Here is an 18,606-nt window from a genome sequence, read left to right as displayed (position 1 = left end):
AATATATTGGCAGGTGCTGAAGCACAACTTTGGGTTAGGGAAGACTCGAACAAAGTGAAACACTGGCTCTAATGGACAATAATTTTCCAAAGGTTTTCGACGACAGGATGCATGACAAAGCTGTGACCGGGGTCAACCAACTGTTCCATAGAATGTCCTGTCAGTAAAATAGTTATGTTGATCCAATCCTGCACATAACCAACCATTAATGAACCCAGCCAGGCCTGTACATGTTGAACCATGGGTTGTGTCCCAAATGGCACCCTACTCCCTACATAGTGAGAGATGGGCCCTGGTCTAAAGTAGTGCACTATACAGAGAATAAGGTGCAATTTGGGACATACAAATGATACCACAGTTGCCTTTCCTACTTAGGTCACTTCCTGCTTGAAGGAGAGGTAATATCATTAAGGAGTTAGGTGATAAAGGAGAGCGGCGCTCTCAGGGCGAGACTGGCAAACAGCGAGCGAGGTTAGGTTAAAGAGACTACAGTGGGCCGACAGTAGCAAAAGCGCTTAAATCAATTAGATTGATCTGTAAACAGAAAGGGTCAAAGACAATACGCTCCATATATATGGGACTTCATTAACAGATTGCATGGTATAATGGTATAGTTTTTTGGTTGGTAGAACCTTTTCACAAAATGGTTCTTTGAGGGTTCTTCATTGGGTGAACGGGTTCTACATAGAACCAAAAATGCTTCTCCCAAAAAACAAGAAAGGGTTCTCCTACAGGGACAGATGAAGAACACTTTATGAACCTTGTAGCATTCTACAAACACTTTGAAGCAGTGGCAGATGAATCCCTTGCAGCGTGCTATTCATATATAACAGAACAGCTCAAGCGTGCAGTACAAACCTCATCCGTCACTTTGAATCGCTTCAACAGGGCCACAAACTTCTGTTTGAAATTGGGTTGCTGTAAAATGAGAGTGAGAGAGAGGGTGGAGGAGAGGGAGGGAGAGGAAGAGAGAGTTTGGTGTCAACAAGAGTACACCAATAACTTGTCAGAACGATCATTTTAGTGTGATCCCCATTTGCTGACGCCATGACGTAAGCTAATCTTTCAGAGACATCAGTGTAACCAACAAAGCTGTCTTCAAACTCATGGGATGACAGCTCTATAATACTGAGAGCTCAATAAATCACAATAGACTTCTGAGTCTAGTCTTCACCGCCAAATGTTATTACGTTCCGGAGTGAAGTTTCCCATAGGTAAAAATCTAGGAAAAGCTTCCCCTTCTCCAATCCTAACAATATTTATTCATTGGGAAAAAGCTAAACTGACCAAAATCAATGTCTAGGGGCAATTTCACCCTACTCCCATTAATATGCTTATCTGAAGAGTGCCAGCATCTGAAGAGCACTAGGATGCACCATTAAAAGTCAGTTAATGTTCACACGGCTTAGTGGATTCGACCTCGGTGAACTTATGTGTGCATGATTCGCTGATTCACCAAAGGCACATCAGGTCATTGGAGAGAGCCAGACATTATTAACAACATTAAGGATTATTGATTGAAGCAAATACCCAGACCTAGGGAAAAGTATTTGTTAAAGTGTGCGTTTATTTGTGATTTATGTTTGTGTGTGTATGTCTGTGTGTGTTACCAGCTACCATGTGTGGGTCTCAGTTTGTGCGTGTTGGTGCCTGCTTAATTTGTATCCTTAGTTGGTGTCTGCGTCATCTACACAGTGTTTTGGTCTAAAAGTGGACATTGAACTCATTCCAGGACAACTCTCCTGTCACTACTGCTTACTACTGATTAGATTTGGGGGACAGAAGACATCTTCTGTGCCATCCCTGAAAAGAACAAGACTGAGTAGCAGACCTAACACAGACACACCTTAAAGAGATTATAGTGAACTATTGATGACTGCACCCATTTGCACTGGCTTGGAACTTTCGAGACAGCACACACTAAACCCGAGCATAAAGTTATTGAATTGGGACCGAAAAACTGTATTGCATTTAAATGTAGTTTGTACTTACAGTGCCTTCAGAAAGTATTCACAACCCTTGAATCTTTCCACATTTCGTTGAGTTACAAATTGGGATTAAAATAGATTTAATGGTCTTCTTTTCTTTTTGACGATCTACACAAAATATTTGGTAATATTAAAGATTCATTGTTTAAAGACGAATGAAAAATATTACACTAATATATATTGATAAAATAATTAGAATCCCCTTTGGTAGTGATTACAACAGTGAATATTTTTGGGTAAGTCTCTAAGAGCTTTACACACCAAGATTGTACAATATTTGCCCATTGTTCTTTTTTAAACCCTTCAAGCTCTGACAAGATGCTTTTTAGTAATTGACAGACATTTTCAAGTCTTGCCATAGACTTTCAAGACGATTTAAGTCAAAACTGTAACTAGGCCACTCAGGAGCATTTAATGTCGCATTGATAAGCAACTACAATGTAAATTTGGCCTTGAGTTTCAGGTTATTGACCTGCTGAAAGGTGAATTTATCTCCCAGTGTTTGTCGGAAAGCAGACTGAACCAGGTTTTCCTCTAGGATTTTGCCTGTGCTTAGCTCTAATCCTTTTTTTATCCCCCGAAATAATTCCCTAGTTCTTGCTGATGACAAGCATACCCATAACATACCCATAAGAGTGGTACTCAGTGATATATTGTGTTCGATATGCCCAAAACATAAAACATAATGCATTGTATTCAAGACAAAAATGTAATTTATTTGCCACATTTATTGCAAACAGGATGCATGTTTTGGAATATTTTGATTCTGTACAGACTTCCTTCTTTTCACTCTGTCATTTAGGTTAGTATTGTAGAGTAACTACAATGTCGTTCGTCCATCTTCAGTGTTCTTCAGTGTTCTCCTATCATAGCCAACTGTTTTAAAGCCACCATTGGCCTCATGGTAAAATCCCTGAGTGGTTTCTTTACTCTCCGGCAACTGAGTTAGGAAGGATGCATGTATCTTTGTAGTGACTGGGTGTATTGATAAACCATCCAAAGCGTAAATTAATAACTTCACCATGCTCAAAGGATATATATATATATATATATATATTTTTTTAAAATCAATCTACCAATAGGTGCTCTTCTTTGCGAGGCATGGGAAAATCTCCCTGGTCTTTGTTGTTGAATCTGTGCTTGAAATTCACTACTCGACTGAGGGACCTTACAGATAATTGTGTGGGGTACAGATATATATTTTAAAAAAAATATATATTTTTAATTGAACCTTTATTTAACTAGGCAAGTCAGTTAAGAACAAATTCTTATTTACAATGACGGCCTAGGAACAGTGGCTTAACTGCCTTGTTCAGGGGCAGAACGACAGATTTTTACCTTGTCAGCTCGGGGATTCAATCTAGCAACCTTTCGGTTACAAGCCCAACGCTCTAACCACTAGGCTACCTGCCACCTCAGACATGGGGGTAATCATTCAAAAATGATATTAACCACTATTATTGCACACAGAGTGAGTCCATGCAACTTATGTTAAGCACATCTTTACTCCTGAACATATTTAGGCTTGCCATAACAAAAGGGTTGAATACTTACTGACTGAAGACATTTCAGCTTTACATTTTTGTAAACGTTTCTAAAAACAAAAACAAAATTTCACTTGTTGTGTGTAAATCAGTGGCACAAAATCTCAATTGAATACATTTTAATTTTAGGCTGTAAAAACAAAATGTGGAAAAAGTCAAGGGGTGTGAATACTTTCTGAAGGGCACTCAAAAGGATTTGACAGTGCTGTTCTAAGTGAGTCAACATGCATAGTATGAAAAAGCATGGTATGAAAAACACATAATTGAAAACAATCCCCTTTCAAGAGTTTGTACCTGCAGACCCTGCCATCACATGAACAGGTGTTGTACCTCAGGGCTCTATGCTGGGGCTATTCTCATTCTCTCTGCACTAAAATAAACTTACAAGCTAGGCTTGATGTGTATTTGAATGAATTTATCCAACCACATTGTAAAGTTGTTGATATAGTTAGGCTGCCCCATCCTTACCCTTGTCATGGATGTTGTTCGAATCATTTTCCTCCGGTTTTTCTTTGGCTTCCTTTGTCCATCGTCATCCTCATCGTACAGGTCCTATAAAAGAGAGTTTTGTGTCTTAAAGATCAGTGTTTTTATAACCCATTGGAATGTACCTTTTTGTTCCAAGCCCAGCACTAACACACCTGCTCATCAAGATTAGTTGAATCAGGTGTGTTAATGCTGGACTAGAACAATAAAGTGTTTGTTCTCAAAACAAGGTCTGGGCGTACTGCTACATTGCAGCTACTGATAAGTGAGGATTTGTACAGTCAGCCACTTGCATGAACACATAAATTGCTTAGTAGAACAGCACATGAGTAGTAGACAGAAGTTTAGTTAAAAGAAAAGCACAAACATAGAAAGTCCCTTACATTCCATCCTCTTACACAACAACAGTATACAGTGTGTATTTTTGGGTGTCCATTACAGATAATTAGAGCTGGAGATCTTCCCCAACAGCTAAGTGTAAGATGTGCTGTGTCTCACCACTGGTTGAACAGCATCGTCACTAGCTTCCTGCTCCGAAGAGTAGCTGTCGTCGTCATCCTCTGAGTAGTTATCCATATCTGGGGAGCGATCTGGGGTCAAAGACAAGAACAACTGTTTACATGTCAATTCTCCATTCACTCACTGGGAAACTGTGGGGAATTTAGCATTGATTTTAAATGTCTATGTTCCATTGCTCCACTCAGAGGCTCTGAGCTAAAAGGAAGAGGTCAAGTAAGTTTAAATGCCTCTAATGTCACTCCATACTTCCTCAAGGAAGGGAAAATAGAATGAATGAATGAGTGAGTTTAGTAACATTTTTCAAAATATTTCATATAGCTTGCCGGCCATCTGGCTAATATTGCATCCTTGACAGATGATTTTATTTTGGGGTGCGGGCCGTCAGTTTCACAGTGAATCCCTTTACATTAGTGCAGCTGACATCTGTATCGTTTACTCAGCGTCCATTTTGGCTCTGGGAGCACGAGGATCCTAAGGGAGCATCATGTGCCAGGCTGTAATCGCCTTAAGAACCACTGAAAATAATATCCTGCATTTTCCCCCAGTAACATTGGTCCTAATGTACTTAAGCTGTCATGGTTAGGGGTATAGGCACTGATAGTAATGATCTGTGGACACAGGCAATATGTAGGAAGGACCCTTCCCATGGGGCGATTAGTGGGTCTGTGGTGGGCTTATTGCACTTCAGGAAATAGACGTTTAAGTAGTGAATGTATGGAAATCTCTAGTTACACAAGGACGAGTGAAACATTGAGACACTGAGAGGCTACACAGAATACGTTTCTTTCAAAAGCATTTTCTTTAGAAAAGTTAACATTTGTGAAAACGAGCTGTCAATATAGAAACACGTCTATTAAAATGTGCAATTGCCAAGGAACTGGTTTCACTCACATGACTGTCAGTCTAAGTGCAATGTAAATATGCACTTTTTATGCAATTAAAAGCCGATAGACTAGTGTCCAATCCAGCGGGTGTACTTGTACATCAAGCTGACTCATGCTACAAAAACAAGAGATAGGCTCCTGCCCCAAGGGCCATTCTGACTCGGGTAAGGATACTTTATGGAATTAAATAACATTATGCAAAAAACATCGGTTTTCAGGATGAATAGCTTTCCTTAGTGTGCGGGCCAAACACTTGTGATGATAAGCACTGATTTCCAGGTCCCCACCTAAGGCTTTGGCCTTGGTCCCTGTCTGCCCGCTGCCGTCCTCATGGTCAATGGGCTGACTGGACAGGGAATACACACTGAGCTCGGCCGCACGCACCGGCACCTCCTTCACGTTGCTATGGAGACCCAGGATCTGGGCTCCATCTGTCGGGTGTTGCATCACCTAAACACAAGTCAGGACAGAAAAGTGTGTGAGCGACATACAAGTGTTGTTGCGTTCATTCATACAGAACAATGAGTACCTGAGTAAAATACATAATGCAGAAGCACACACACAAACACACACAGACACACAAACAGACACACACACAGATACACACACAGCCATAAACACAAGCTCACAAGCGCAGGCACACACACACATACATTTGCACATACACACGTACATTCAACTGAAGCAGACAGTTTTTGTTAGAAACGGGGCAGCTTTATTTTCCTCCCCATTTCTTCCTCATGTCTCACCAAATCGGATTTGTGCCTCTCACCTTGACACAGTTCGCTCTAAGCTCTAGGCTGTGTACCAAATCGCATACGGTGCCATTTGAGAGCCAGCCCTGGAGTTTCATTAACCATCAATCACTTCGGCAGGTTGCATCGAGAATGAAAGCCCCAAATATTCTCCAATCACTGCTGTCATTCAAATCCAAGAGAAAGCCTGACAGCACTTTGTTCATGCAGTCACATCTCTACATCTCATTCTCTCCGGCATGCTGTATTATTTAGCCGTTTGTGGAGGCGGAGTTTGAAACTAATTGCGAGTGTATTGCGGATGGAGACCTGAGGAAATGTAGCTATGGTAGTCCTGTAATGTAATTGGGGGAATGGGGAAGCATGGCTACATCCGGGGGCATTGTTTAATGTTGGCTGGTGACTGTGCGGAATAGTTCATGGATGTGCATATAATGACATTGGCTGGTGTTCAGTCAATTTCAAATAGTGGGTTTCTGAATATCGCCTCTGTTCACTTTATGCATTCGGTTACAGTTCCTTGTTATGGCCGGTTAATAGGTTCCTTCTTGCTTTGCCAACTTTGAATTTAGCACAGACCTGGCTAAAAATGGATTCTGAATTGGAACTGGTAGAGCAGCCTGATCTCATAGACTAGACGTAACATAATATACATCAGTATGATATGTTACATTTGGTATGGTTACATAAGACAGAAGGTTACTTAACGCAAAAATGAAAGGAGGGTGGTGGGTCGAGGTGGATGAGTAGCACGTAGGCGTATAACGCAAACGTCTAGCAACCCAAAGGTTGTGTGTTAGAATTTCATCATGGACAACTTTAGCATTTTAGCTAATTAGAAACTTTGCAAATATTGACTACTTTTTAGCTACTATGCAGCTACTTAACATGTTAGCTAACCCTTCCCCTAACCGTAACCCTTTAACATAACTCCTAACTCTAATACTTTAACCAACCCCCTAACCTAACCTTAACTCCAACCCCTAGCCTAGCTATGATATACATTAGCATTAGAAACCTAGCCAATGTTAGCCACAATAAATTGGAATTCGTAACATATCATACATATTGAAAATTCCGAACAGATTATACAAATTGCAATTCTTACATATCAAACAAATTGTAATGCGTAACATATCATGTCAAATGGATGAAGGACATCCACAAAGTAATGCATATCACACAAAACATATCATACTGAATGGAGTGTTTCGAATTTACATACAGAATAATATGAAATGCTCTGAGACCAGTAAAGGCAGGCTATGTGTTGAGGTATAAGTGTTTGCTGGGGTATGTGTTGAGGTATGGGCCCTGCCAGAGTGCGAATTAAAGCCTGTTTTGAGTCCACACGCTTAATAATAAAGGCATCATTTAAACTGTAAAAATGGACCTTTTAATGTGACATGAACACAACCAGTCATGATATTTTCATCTGATTGTCAAACAAATCTCTTTAAAAAGTAGGAATGTTTGTCCACTCCAAAATGTATGAATGGAAATAGACATCTGTTACAAAACACCAAAAAGTGTCTAATGATATTCCGTGATTGCCATTGATTAGGCCTACATTAATTGTCTTGCTGACAAATTTAGCTTTTTTGTAGCCTGAAAAGTTGGGACACCTGAAATGCATTGGAATAAAGGCTATTTTTCTCAAGGACGCAGGGCAAACAAATGGCAAAAAATGAGGAAGTACAAAGGAAAATCTACGAGGAAAGGAGCTCATCTAAAGCCGAAATTCAGCACTACTGGATGGACAGTGCTGCCACAAAGAAATAATGTTTAAACCATGAAAAAAAGAGGTGGGGGTGTTCATGTCATTGGAAGATTTTATTTTCATATTTACCACTGTAAAACATATTTACCACTGCATTTTAAATGAATAGGAAAATGGTTAAATTAGCATTACTTAGAGAGACCCCCAAAGTTGGACTTTTGTTGCATTCAGGGGAGCTGAGCCCCCCCCCAGTTTCCATAGTTACAGATGTATAACCCCATCACAAGCAATGTGCATTTGACTTCATATGCTGTTGTGATAAAAAAAAAATGGCCACAAATATTAAGCTGTTGTCTTTACCTCTGCCATATTTATGACGCCCACAGCTAAGGTCTTATACCCCAGGATGGTACGGTTTTTATATCGCTTCCTCCTCTGCAGCATGATCTGCAATCGGTTGGCGTCCCTTTTGAGGAAGTGGGGATACTAGGGGGGACAGAGAAGGGCGTAACACACAGGTGTTACAGGAGGTTACATCACACCTTACATCATGTCTGTAGCCATGACAATGTTTTTCTTCAGTCAGTCATTTCTTTGATGCCTTCAGATCCGCCACCTCAGATGGGCTTTGAACGCCAACCTGAGGTGTAGGAAATACACTAAAACTAAAAAAGGGGTATGATATGTTTACACAGGCACTACCATTCATTTAGCAAAAAGTGCTGTACATCAACCGTTGGCTAATGAAAATACGTATTTCAGTCACATAACGGATCACTCTTTGATACTTTTGAAAGCCATGTTAACCTGGCCATACCTGGAGTGAGAAAGTTAGCTCAAGGTCAGTCTCCATCAGTCCGTCTGGGGGAAGGACATACTCGTTGGACCTCAAGATGCGCTTGGACCCCTGTTGGCGGAAAATTTACAGAGAGGTACAGAGAGAGTTAGGGATCTAATGGTGACTGAAACAAAGACATTTGGTGGTAACACTTCGGCTTTGCAATGTTCCTTTCCCTGAGAAACGTGTATAGAAACTAAATTCTAAAACGTGAGTGTTTGCCAACGATGCCTAGAAGGTAGGGGCTAAAGTTTAGGGGTTGTTTCTGGACACGGTCTTGGAGTTGCATGTTACCTCAGTAACCTACTGATCCAGCCAATTTAAAGGTAGACTCAACGATATGATGTAGATACAGAAAGTAAACAGCATAATGGATCAATTTCCGCAACAACTAAGAGGACTAAGAGCACAGAAGCACGAGGCTCACCTTCTTTGGTGCCCTCGCTAGCACGTTTTGAACAGCGTGATGCACACACGTGCACAGATACTGTGTGCGACTGTGAGAGAGCATCTCGCTCATCTCAATATCTCTGGTGCTGCTCGTGTCAACGTCATTTCGCTGAGTCTATCACCTCACCCCACTTCCAATACCAGCTTTCATCGTGTGTCAGTGGCCGTGTCTGAATACCCAAACTTGCGTCCTAAAAAATAACATTTTATACTATGTGGCATTTTGAAAATCACGTACACTTTAAATGCCTGGATGTCATACTCATTTCAGTTTTGACAACAGCTGATCAATTAGATATGGGGATGCGCTACCGAAATCAATTCATATTGCAGGATATCTTTAGATATTTGGCCATTAGAATTCTGTTTTTTAATGGGAATTCAATACAAAGCTTTACTGCTTGGCTGAGATCTGGGGATGCGCTACTGAAATCAATGAATAGCTGGGAAACAACACTTTCGCGCATGACACAAAATATGACGTTTTATACTACGTGCATTTTCCGGCTCGTTCTGATATTTCTTAATTTCTTTCTTTTTACTTTTTGGATTATGTGTGTATTGTTTGGTATTTCTATATTGCACTTGTGATTTCATGAAAATTAAATATTTTTATTCATTTCATTTGGCGCTCTGCAATTCAGAGGGAAAATGATCCCGCTAAGGGGATGGGTGCGCCAAGATGTTTTAAGAAGTAAATGTATGTGTTTTGTATGCATTTCATTTATATCTATTCATTTTGTACTGTTTTTGGTGAAGTTCTTTTTATGAACCCAAATTGGATTTCTGTTCTCATTTAAAAGTGTTTCTTGTTTGTAATTATAAAATTCTACTGTTATACTTCCAACTTTTCAGCATAAAAGACATCTGAGCTATGTTATTGCATGTGCAATACATAATCTTTAGTAGCCTAGCTATAGTTGCCTAGATCAACTAATAGAGGCCAAGTCTTTGAGAGCATGCATCCTCCAAAGATGGAGAGGGACAGTTCATGGCTTGATCAGAGGAAGAGTAGCTCTCTGCGTCATTCCTCTACTGCATCTCCCCATTCATCTCAAGCTACAGGTGATTCTTCAATTGATGCATGCTTAGGCCTACGGTTAACTCAAGTTTACTCCGAACACGTTTTTCCAAATGTTAGCTTCTTAGCTAACAACAACACTCTGCTGTAGTGAACGGTCACTGGGTGGGGCTACAGACGATCCTTTTCAGTTCATATGCAAAGCCATAACTGATGGTGCATTCAAGACAACAGGGAACTCTGAGAAAAATATTTTTGAACAGTCATCCAACTCAGACGTCACGATGTCCCCCAGTCTGAGCTTCGTTTGCTTCCGAGTTCCCAGTTGTACGTTTGGGCCGTAGCATACTACAGCACACCTTTTACTAAACAATACGTGCTAAATAGTACGATTAATATGTATGCAGTTTAAGTAAGTAGTAGTCAAGCCAGAATTCGGACACGGCCAGTGACATGCAGAAAAAAATAGGGGGAAAAGCTTATTTTCTTTCAATCACGGTCAGTTAGCGCTTTACTAACTCTCCATGCTGACTGTTTTGTTTTCCTTTGGGAGGCTAAGCTAGCTTCACATCCAAATTAACTGACTGGAAAAGCAACAGGCTAATCGCTAACAAGACAACAGGGACCAGCAGCAGTCAGCATCAAACTTCTAATGAGCTATCGCACACAGCTGTACTAAAATGGACCAGCAGACAGTTATCAGTGATGAAGCTTCACGGAACATTCAGTCTTTAGAGATGAAAGGGAGGAGGAAGGTTTGTGAGGAAAACAAAACACATGGGAAAAAATCTGTATTCGGACCTGCATTCCTCATGGTGACTCAGCAAACTAAAAAAGGGCGCTAGCTACAAGACATTAATGCTAATTGATCCCAGAGCAGGAAGAACAGACATGTGGCTTCCAAGAGTAGTCCCATCGGGCCCTGACAGACAACTACGTGCATTGGTAGGTGTTGACTTCAGACAAGTCTGCAACCAAAGCTATTGGCTAGCTCAATGACAATACAATTAACTAACTTCTGAATGCATTCAAAAATACTGAAAAGTCCAAAAACAAGTATGCATTAGCGGGTTTTAACATACGGAACCAAATTGCCACTGTCTTCTGAGTTCTGTAGCTAGAGATACAGAGAGTGACCAAGAATAAACATTTTTCACACTATTTTTCCTCCTGTCAATGGGGAATAAAGAGCAGTCGAGACCCGTCTTAACTCCTGCATACGCTGCAGCTTGAGGTTCTTTTGTAGTTGCCGCTCAACATGCCGTCATCAGAGGATCAGATGTGGCCATTTTAAGTCCCTTTTCTGACAAGTAGCAGGCAGACAGGTGCTAGCGAGCCATTACAATGACCAATCGAGGAAATTAATAGACCTGAATGGTGTTCTCAGAGATATGCTGAAGTACCGAGTTACTTGAGAAGAGAGAAGCAGTGGGAAATATTGACTGTCACTTTGGTCAATATATCTCTGTGTGCATCTGAAAGGTAAGCACGCCATGTACAGTGTATAGAATTATTGTAAAGATTTCTGATAATCTACTGCTCAATGACCAGTGAATTTACCACCAGCAATTAGAGAGAACAGAAAGAACACAGTTCAACCACACAATGCTATGTCTCTCTGACTGCATAGAACCCTGAGCAATACGCGAGCACTGGGCCGTACCACGACCAAAGCGAATAACTTTGGAATGCAGAGTGCCCCAAGTAACGGTCAGACATAACTGTAATCTTTTTCCTTTCTCTCTCTGTTCCTATCGAACAAGATGTCACCTTGGTAACCGCTTGGGCAGTCCTCTGAGACTATTGAGCTTAGTTGAAGGAGAGATTCTGGAAGGTTGTCAGGTGTGAAAGGAAAAATATGTCGCTACGTCGCAGCTAAGATGCGTGAAATAAAGAATGTAGAAAATATGTGCAATGATTATAGAAATAGCTTGTAAGGAGGACCACAGAGAAGTGAAAAACACTTCCAATGTTGATCATGAGCTTTTGTTGGCCATTAGCTTTTGTTAGTTATTGCCATATTTGAGTAAATTGACGAGTAGTATTGACCTTGATATTGTCCTTTGATTCTTCTGTTCATTTCAGAACAAAGTATCAGCCAATTGATGCAAACAGTTGTTACCAAACCATCCCATCACACAAGACTTCAACGGTCAACAGCAATCCAAGTTCCTGTGTTTTTATGGATACTCCATTTGACACTAATACAATCCGAAGCACATTACTTAAATCGTCATAATCTTCTTAAACTGGACTCACCTGCATTTTGACAGCTATCACCACAGAGCTAAGCTCTCGGTCCAGTTCTTTGAGGACAATCAGTTTCTTGAGGGTCAGGCTGCACAATCTGTGGTCAACAGGGGAGACAGGGAAGGGATTTAGTTTCGTTTCATTAATTTAGATCATTTCAAACATGCACAATGATACACAAACATCGTCATATATGATACAGTGGTGAACTGATAGCATGTAAACAAAGCTATTGTAGGCATATTCCATTAGGGTCTTTAATGGAACATATAGCGATGTTTGAACAAATCAATTCAAAGGAAGTCTGCTTTACTGGTATGAATGGCAACACGCATAGTACTTTCAAAGCAAATGCAACATGTACACATACTGTACAATGAATAATAGAGCTGAAGGAAGAAAAAGATGAAGTCATGCATAATAAATGTACAGCTGAGCGAGAATATAAAAAGGTATAGATTCATATTTGACAACCCTTGTGTTATGATAACTTGGAAATTGAGAAAGACGTCAAAGAAATGATGAATACATACATATTTCATTATTTCACACACAAAACAAATTGGCAGTAATAATGAAATAAAGTCATGACTGCCTATCATAACAAATACCGTTTGTATTTTTCACGATAATCACATATTATCTTGATGCACCGCTTCATCCCTCTCAAGAGTTGCTGTCGTGAGGAAGGATCATGTATTTCAAAAGGATAGAAAAACACCAGTGTTGAACAAAAGGTACTCAGCCCACTACGTGAGATGAGTAACGCTTTCATAGACATAATGTCTGTGGGCATAATTCTATTCAGACTAGGCATACTGTATTCACTGTGTGTGTGTTTGTGTGTGTGTGTGTGTTAGGGCTAGGCGGTAAACCGTAAAAAAAGCTATACACCGGTAATCATTCATGGACTGGTTTGGATTTTTACTTTACCTTCTATAACAGTATTTTAATGTTTGATTTATGACATGAAATCATTCAGTAATGACCAGTCAATCGCCAGTAAGAAACTGCAAACAACTGAAAACTTCTAGCTAACACAACAAGTCAACAACTTCGAGAGGGCAAGCTTGCAAAATAGAGACCCCCTGAAATTGTCTGACTACCCCATAGTGGAGAAAGTAAGAACTGCAATTGAAGCCGACAACACACAGTCAGAGGAAAATAGTTATTCTGTCAATAAAAGTTGACGAAATAGAGACATACTAAGACAAAAGAAATGTGACACAGTATGTAAATGATAACAAATTAGTACAGGAAATTAAATTAAGAAATGAATTAAAATGCTGGAAGTGAATTCTGGAATGTAACAAATCATTTGGATTCCTATGCAATTCCAACGCAACAATGTGTCAGTTTTGTCCTATTATTTTTGGTTGAAGTTCCATTGAACAGTAAAGCAATTAGAATGGAGAAAGCCCATTAAAACCACTTAGAATTAATTTGTTGCCAACCTAGGGTCATCCACAAGCCATAAAGACTATTTTTAACTTTTATTATTAAGAAACATCCAATGCTGTCAAATACTGAGAAGAATACTGTGATATGATAATTTGGCAACATCACCGAACCTAGTGTGTATATATATATATATATATATATATATATATATATATATATATATATATATATATATATATATACATACATACATACATATATATACACACATATATATACATACATACATATACAGTTGAAGTCAGAGGTTTACATACACATCAACCAAATACATTTAAACTCAGTTTTTCACAATTCCTGACATTTAATCCTAGTAAAAATTCCCTGTCCTAGGTCAGTTAGGATCACCACTTTATTTTAAGAATGTGAAATGTCAGAATAATAGCAGAGAGAATTATTTATTTCAGCTTTGATTTCTTTCATCACATTCCCAGTGGGTCAGAAGTGTACATACACTCAATTAATATTTGGTAGCATTGCCTTTAAATTGTTTAACTTGTGTCAAATGTTTCGGGTAGCCTTCCACAAGCTTTTGGCCCATTCCTCCTAACAGAGTGGGTGTAACTGAGTTAGGTTTGTAAGACCTCCTTTCCTACACACACTTTCTCAGTCCTGCCCACAAATGTTCTATGGGATTGAGGTCAGGGTTTTGTGATGACCACTCCAATACCTTGACTTTGTTGTCCTTAAGCCATTTTGCCACAACTTTGGAAGTATGCTTGGGGTCATTGTCCATTTGGAAGACCCATTTGCAACCAAGCTTTAACTTCCTGACTGATGTCTTGAGATGTTGCTTCAATATATGCACATACTTTTCTTCATGATGCCATCTATTTTGTGGAGTGCACCAGTCCCTCCTGCAGCAAAGCACCCCCACAACATGATGCTGCCACCCCCGTGCTTCACGGTTGGGATGGTGTTCTTTGGCTTGCAAGCCTTTCCCTTTTTCCTCCAAACATAACAATGGTCATTTTGGCCAAACAGTTCTATTTTTGTTTAATCAGACCAGAGGACATTTCTCCAAAAAGTACGATCTTTGTCCCCATGTGCAGTTGCAAACCATAGTCTGTCTTTTTTATTGCGGATTTGGAGCAGTGGCTTCTTCCTTGCTGAGCGGCCTTTCAGGTTACGTCGATTTAGGACTCGTTTTACTGTGGGTATAGATACTTAATGACCTGTTTCCTTTACAAGGTCCTTTGCTGCTGTTCTGGGATTGATTTGCACTTTCCGCACCAACGGTGTCTCTAGGAGACAGAACTCGTCTCCTTCCTGAGCAGTATGACGGCTGCGTGGTCCCATGGTGTTTATACTTGCATACTATTGTTTGTACTGATGAACGTGGTACCTTCATGCGTTTGGAAATTGCTCCCAACTATAAACCAGACTTGTGGAGGACTACACAATTTTTTCTGAGGTCTTGGCTGATTTCTTTTGATATTCCCAAGATGTCAAGCAAAGAGGCACTGAGTTTACAGGTAGGCCTTGAAATACATCCACAGGTACACCTCCAATTTACTCCAATGATGTCAATTAGCCTTCTAAATCCATGACATAATTTTAAGGAATTTTCCAAGCTGTTTAAAGGCACAGTCAACTTAGTGCATGTAAATTTCTGACCCACTGGAATTGTGATACAGTGAATTATAAGTGAAATAATCTGTCTGTAAACAATTGTTGGAAAAATGACTTGTGTCATGCACAAAGTTGATGTCCTAACCAACTTCCCAAAACTATAGTTTGTTAACAAGAAATTTGTGGAATGGTTGAAAAACGAGTTTTAATGACTCAAACCTCTGACTTCAAATGTACATCAGATACGTTCCTTGGCCTTTTATAAATACATTTCACCCAATTCTACTATACTTTATATGATTGGAGACATTGGCAGAATATTTTTTAATCCGACAAAAATGACAGTGTAGCCTACTCTGCTGACACTGACAAAAATATAAATAAAAACGACATCCATATAATAGGCCTACGAGAAGGGAAGAAAAGAATGCCTACAACATGACATCCATTTAACCTGGAGGAGGAAATGATTGTCCAAAAACTGGCATAACAATGATAAAGAGTGAATGTGCACACACCAATGCTCTCCGCTGGTGCCAATAAGATAGGCTATACAGTTCAAACATTTAAGTTAAGAATGTTGATAACTTTCAACGACAGATGAGTCTTTTCATTGTCTTCTCTTTACAGCAATATTGGTTGGAAATTAGCTCATGTCATTTTTGCTACATTAAATAGATGCTTAATCATGTGAACAAGTATCCTGCCTCTATTGTATTGTGTTTTGGAGAAAATGGAGGTCATGTTAGCAGCAACTGCATAAAGTTACAGTGAAACCAAGGTAAATAAAAAAAACATTTTTCTCAGTTCTGCGCTATGAGCAGTTACTGCCTTTTTGCTTGGTAGGACAGAATAGCCATTTGCTTTCCCAACTATGATAAAATATTGCGATACACCTGGCTGGGCATCTCTACTTTTCACTGACAGTCACAACTCAACAATCTATGTGGTATTTGCATAAAACCAGGGTATTTGCCGTACACACTGCTCAAATGACGGGCTATTTCGACTTTAGTAAATGCGATTTAAACAATCCACAGCTTTTGTTTTAGAAGCCAATTATCATCTGTGGCCAAATCATGCGTTCTGGTCTAGTAGCCTATTTTGAATTATTTTATTTGTTTTTGTATAGACAGGAGTAGGCTAATTAGGGTAAATCATTTTGGCAATTTAATTCAATTTACTTTAGGGGAAGTGTAGTATTTTATAACATTTTTATTGAACTTTTATTTAACTAGGCAAGTCAGTTAACTTATTTGGGGTATGGGGCAGTATTGGGAATTTTGGATGAAAAACGTGTCCAAATTAAGCTGCCTGCTACTCAGCCGTAAAAGCTAGAATATGCATATAATTAGTAGATTTGGATAGAAAACACTCACGTTTCTAAAACTGTTTGAATGATGTCTGTGAGTATAACATAACTCATATGGCAAAAACCTGAGAAGAAATCCAACCAGGAAGTGGGAAATCTGAGGTTTGTAGTTTTTCAACTCAGCCCCTATTGAAGATACAGTGGGATATTAGTTATGTTTCACTTCCTAAGGCTTCCACTAGATGTCAACAGTATTTAGAAACTGTTTTGAGGATTCTACTCTAAAGAAGGGGCTCATAAGAGCTCTTTGAGTGAGTGGTCTGGCAGAGTGCCACAGCCTCGGTCTGGCACGCTCACGTGAAAGGTGAAAGGTCATTTCTACAGACAAAGGAATTGTCCGGTTGGAAAATTACTGAAGATTTATGTTAAAACACCCTAAAGATTGATTCTAAACATTGTTTGACATGTTGCTACGGACTGTAATGGAACTTTTTTTGACTTTTCATCTGAAACTAGTGAACATGCTTGGTGAGTTTAGATTGTGTACTGAACTCGCCAACAATGATGGACATTATCGAACAGAACAAGCATTTATTGTGGACCTGGGAGTGTATTCTGATGAAGATCATCAAAGGTAAGGGATTATTTATCATGATATTCTGACATCTGTTGACTCTTAACATGGCGGAAATCTGTTTGGCTTGATTTTGTCGTCTGAGCGCCGTACTCAGATTATGCTTTTTTGGTAAAAAAAAAAAAAAATCTGACACAGCGGTTGCATTAAGGAGAAGTGTATCTATAATTCTGTGCATAATTCTTGTATTTTCATCAACATTTATTATGAGCATTTCTGTAACTTGATGTGGCTCTCTGCAAAAATCACCGGATGTTTTGGAACTACTGAACGTAACACGCCAATGTAAACTCAGATTTTTGGGTATAAATATGAACTTTACCGAACAAAACATACATGTATTGTGTAACATGAAGTGCTATGAGTGTCATCTGATGAAGAGCATCAAAAGTTAGTGATTCATTTGATCTATATTTCTGCTTTTTGTGATTCCACTCTTTGGTTGGAAAATGGCTGAATGCTTTCTGTGACTTGGCTCTGACCTAACATAACGATATGTTCTGCTTTCGCCAAAAAGCGTTTTTGAAATCGGACACTGTGGTTGGATTAACGAGAATTTTATCTTTAAAATGGTGTAAAATACTTCTACGTTTGAGGAATTTTAATTATGGGATTTCTGTTGTTTTGAATTTGGCGCCCTGCAGTTTCACTGGCTGTTGAGAGGTTAAGAACAAATTCTCATTTACAATGCCGGCCTACACCGGCCAAACTCGGACGAAGCCGGGCCAATTGTGCACCGCCCTATGGGACTCCCAATCATGGACGGTTGTGATACAGCCTGGATTCGAATCAAGGTGCCTGTAGTGACACCTCAAGCACTGTTTTCAAAACAAAAGGCCACTGGATTGATGCAAATAATAATGGTTCTGCCAGGTAGGAATAGGCTACTTTGTAGTGACATTTTACTTATATTTCTATCTCCTCGACCACAGTTAAGCTATCATTAGCATCACTAAAGACTACACAAAGTGGTAGACATAGGCCCTACGTGCACTGCACACACACAGACAGGGGCATTCCCATGCTGTTTCCTCTTCAGAAAGTTGTTATATTGTTTGGTAAATTGCACATTACTGTTCGAATAAATCATGGTAATCAAAAATAAAAAGCAAACTGTGAAACGAAAACTAACGTGGCCAGGTCCATTTGAAGCCCTGGCACCCTTGCGATCA

General features: G+C 39.5%; 1 protein-coding gene across 4 annotated transcripts in view; it reads right to left on the bottom strand.

Moving 5' to 3' along the window:
* Window positions 1-18,606, bottom strand: part of LOC124003073 (phosphofurin acidic cluster sorting protein 2-like) — an 82,157-nt gene that overhangs the window by 29,100 nt on the left and 34,451 nt on the right. For all 4 annotated transcript variants that reach the window (XM_046311106.1, XM_046311108.1, XM_046311109.1 and 1 more), the window contains exons 2-8: window positions 12,465-12,552; window positions 8,714-8,803; window positions 8,257-8,382; window positions 5,709-5,871; window positions 4,517-4,608; window positions 4,001-4,084; window positions 859-918 (exon numbers count right to left, since the gene is read on the bottom strand). In XM_046311106.1, the coding sequence (XP_046167062.1) occupies window positions 859-918; window positions 4,001-4,084; window positions 4,517-4,608; window positions 5,709-5,871; window positions 8,257-8,382; window positions 8,714-8,803; window positions 12,465-12,552 (703 nt within the window). The remainder of the gene's footprint in view (window positions 1-858; window positions 919-4,000; window positions 4,085-4,516; window positions 4,609-5,708; window positions 5,872-8,256; window positions 8,383-8,713; window positions 8,804-12,464; window positions 12,553-18,606) is intronic.

The sequence above is a fragment of the Oncorhynchus gorbuscha genome, linkage group LG18 (genome assembly GCF_021184085.1).
Source record: "Oncorhynchus gorbuscha isolate QuinsamMale2020 ecotype Even-year linkage group LG18, OgorEven_v1.0, whole genome shotgun sequence".
Lineage (NCBI taxonomy): Eukaryota > Metazoa > Chordata > Actinopteri > Salmoniformes > Salmonidae > Oncorhynchus > Oncorhynchus gorbuscha.
The sequence above is the reverse complement of the archived record's forward strand: the minus strand, read 5'-3'. Positions and strand labels throughout refer to the sequence as shown.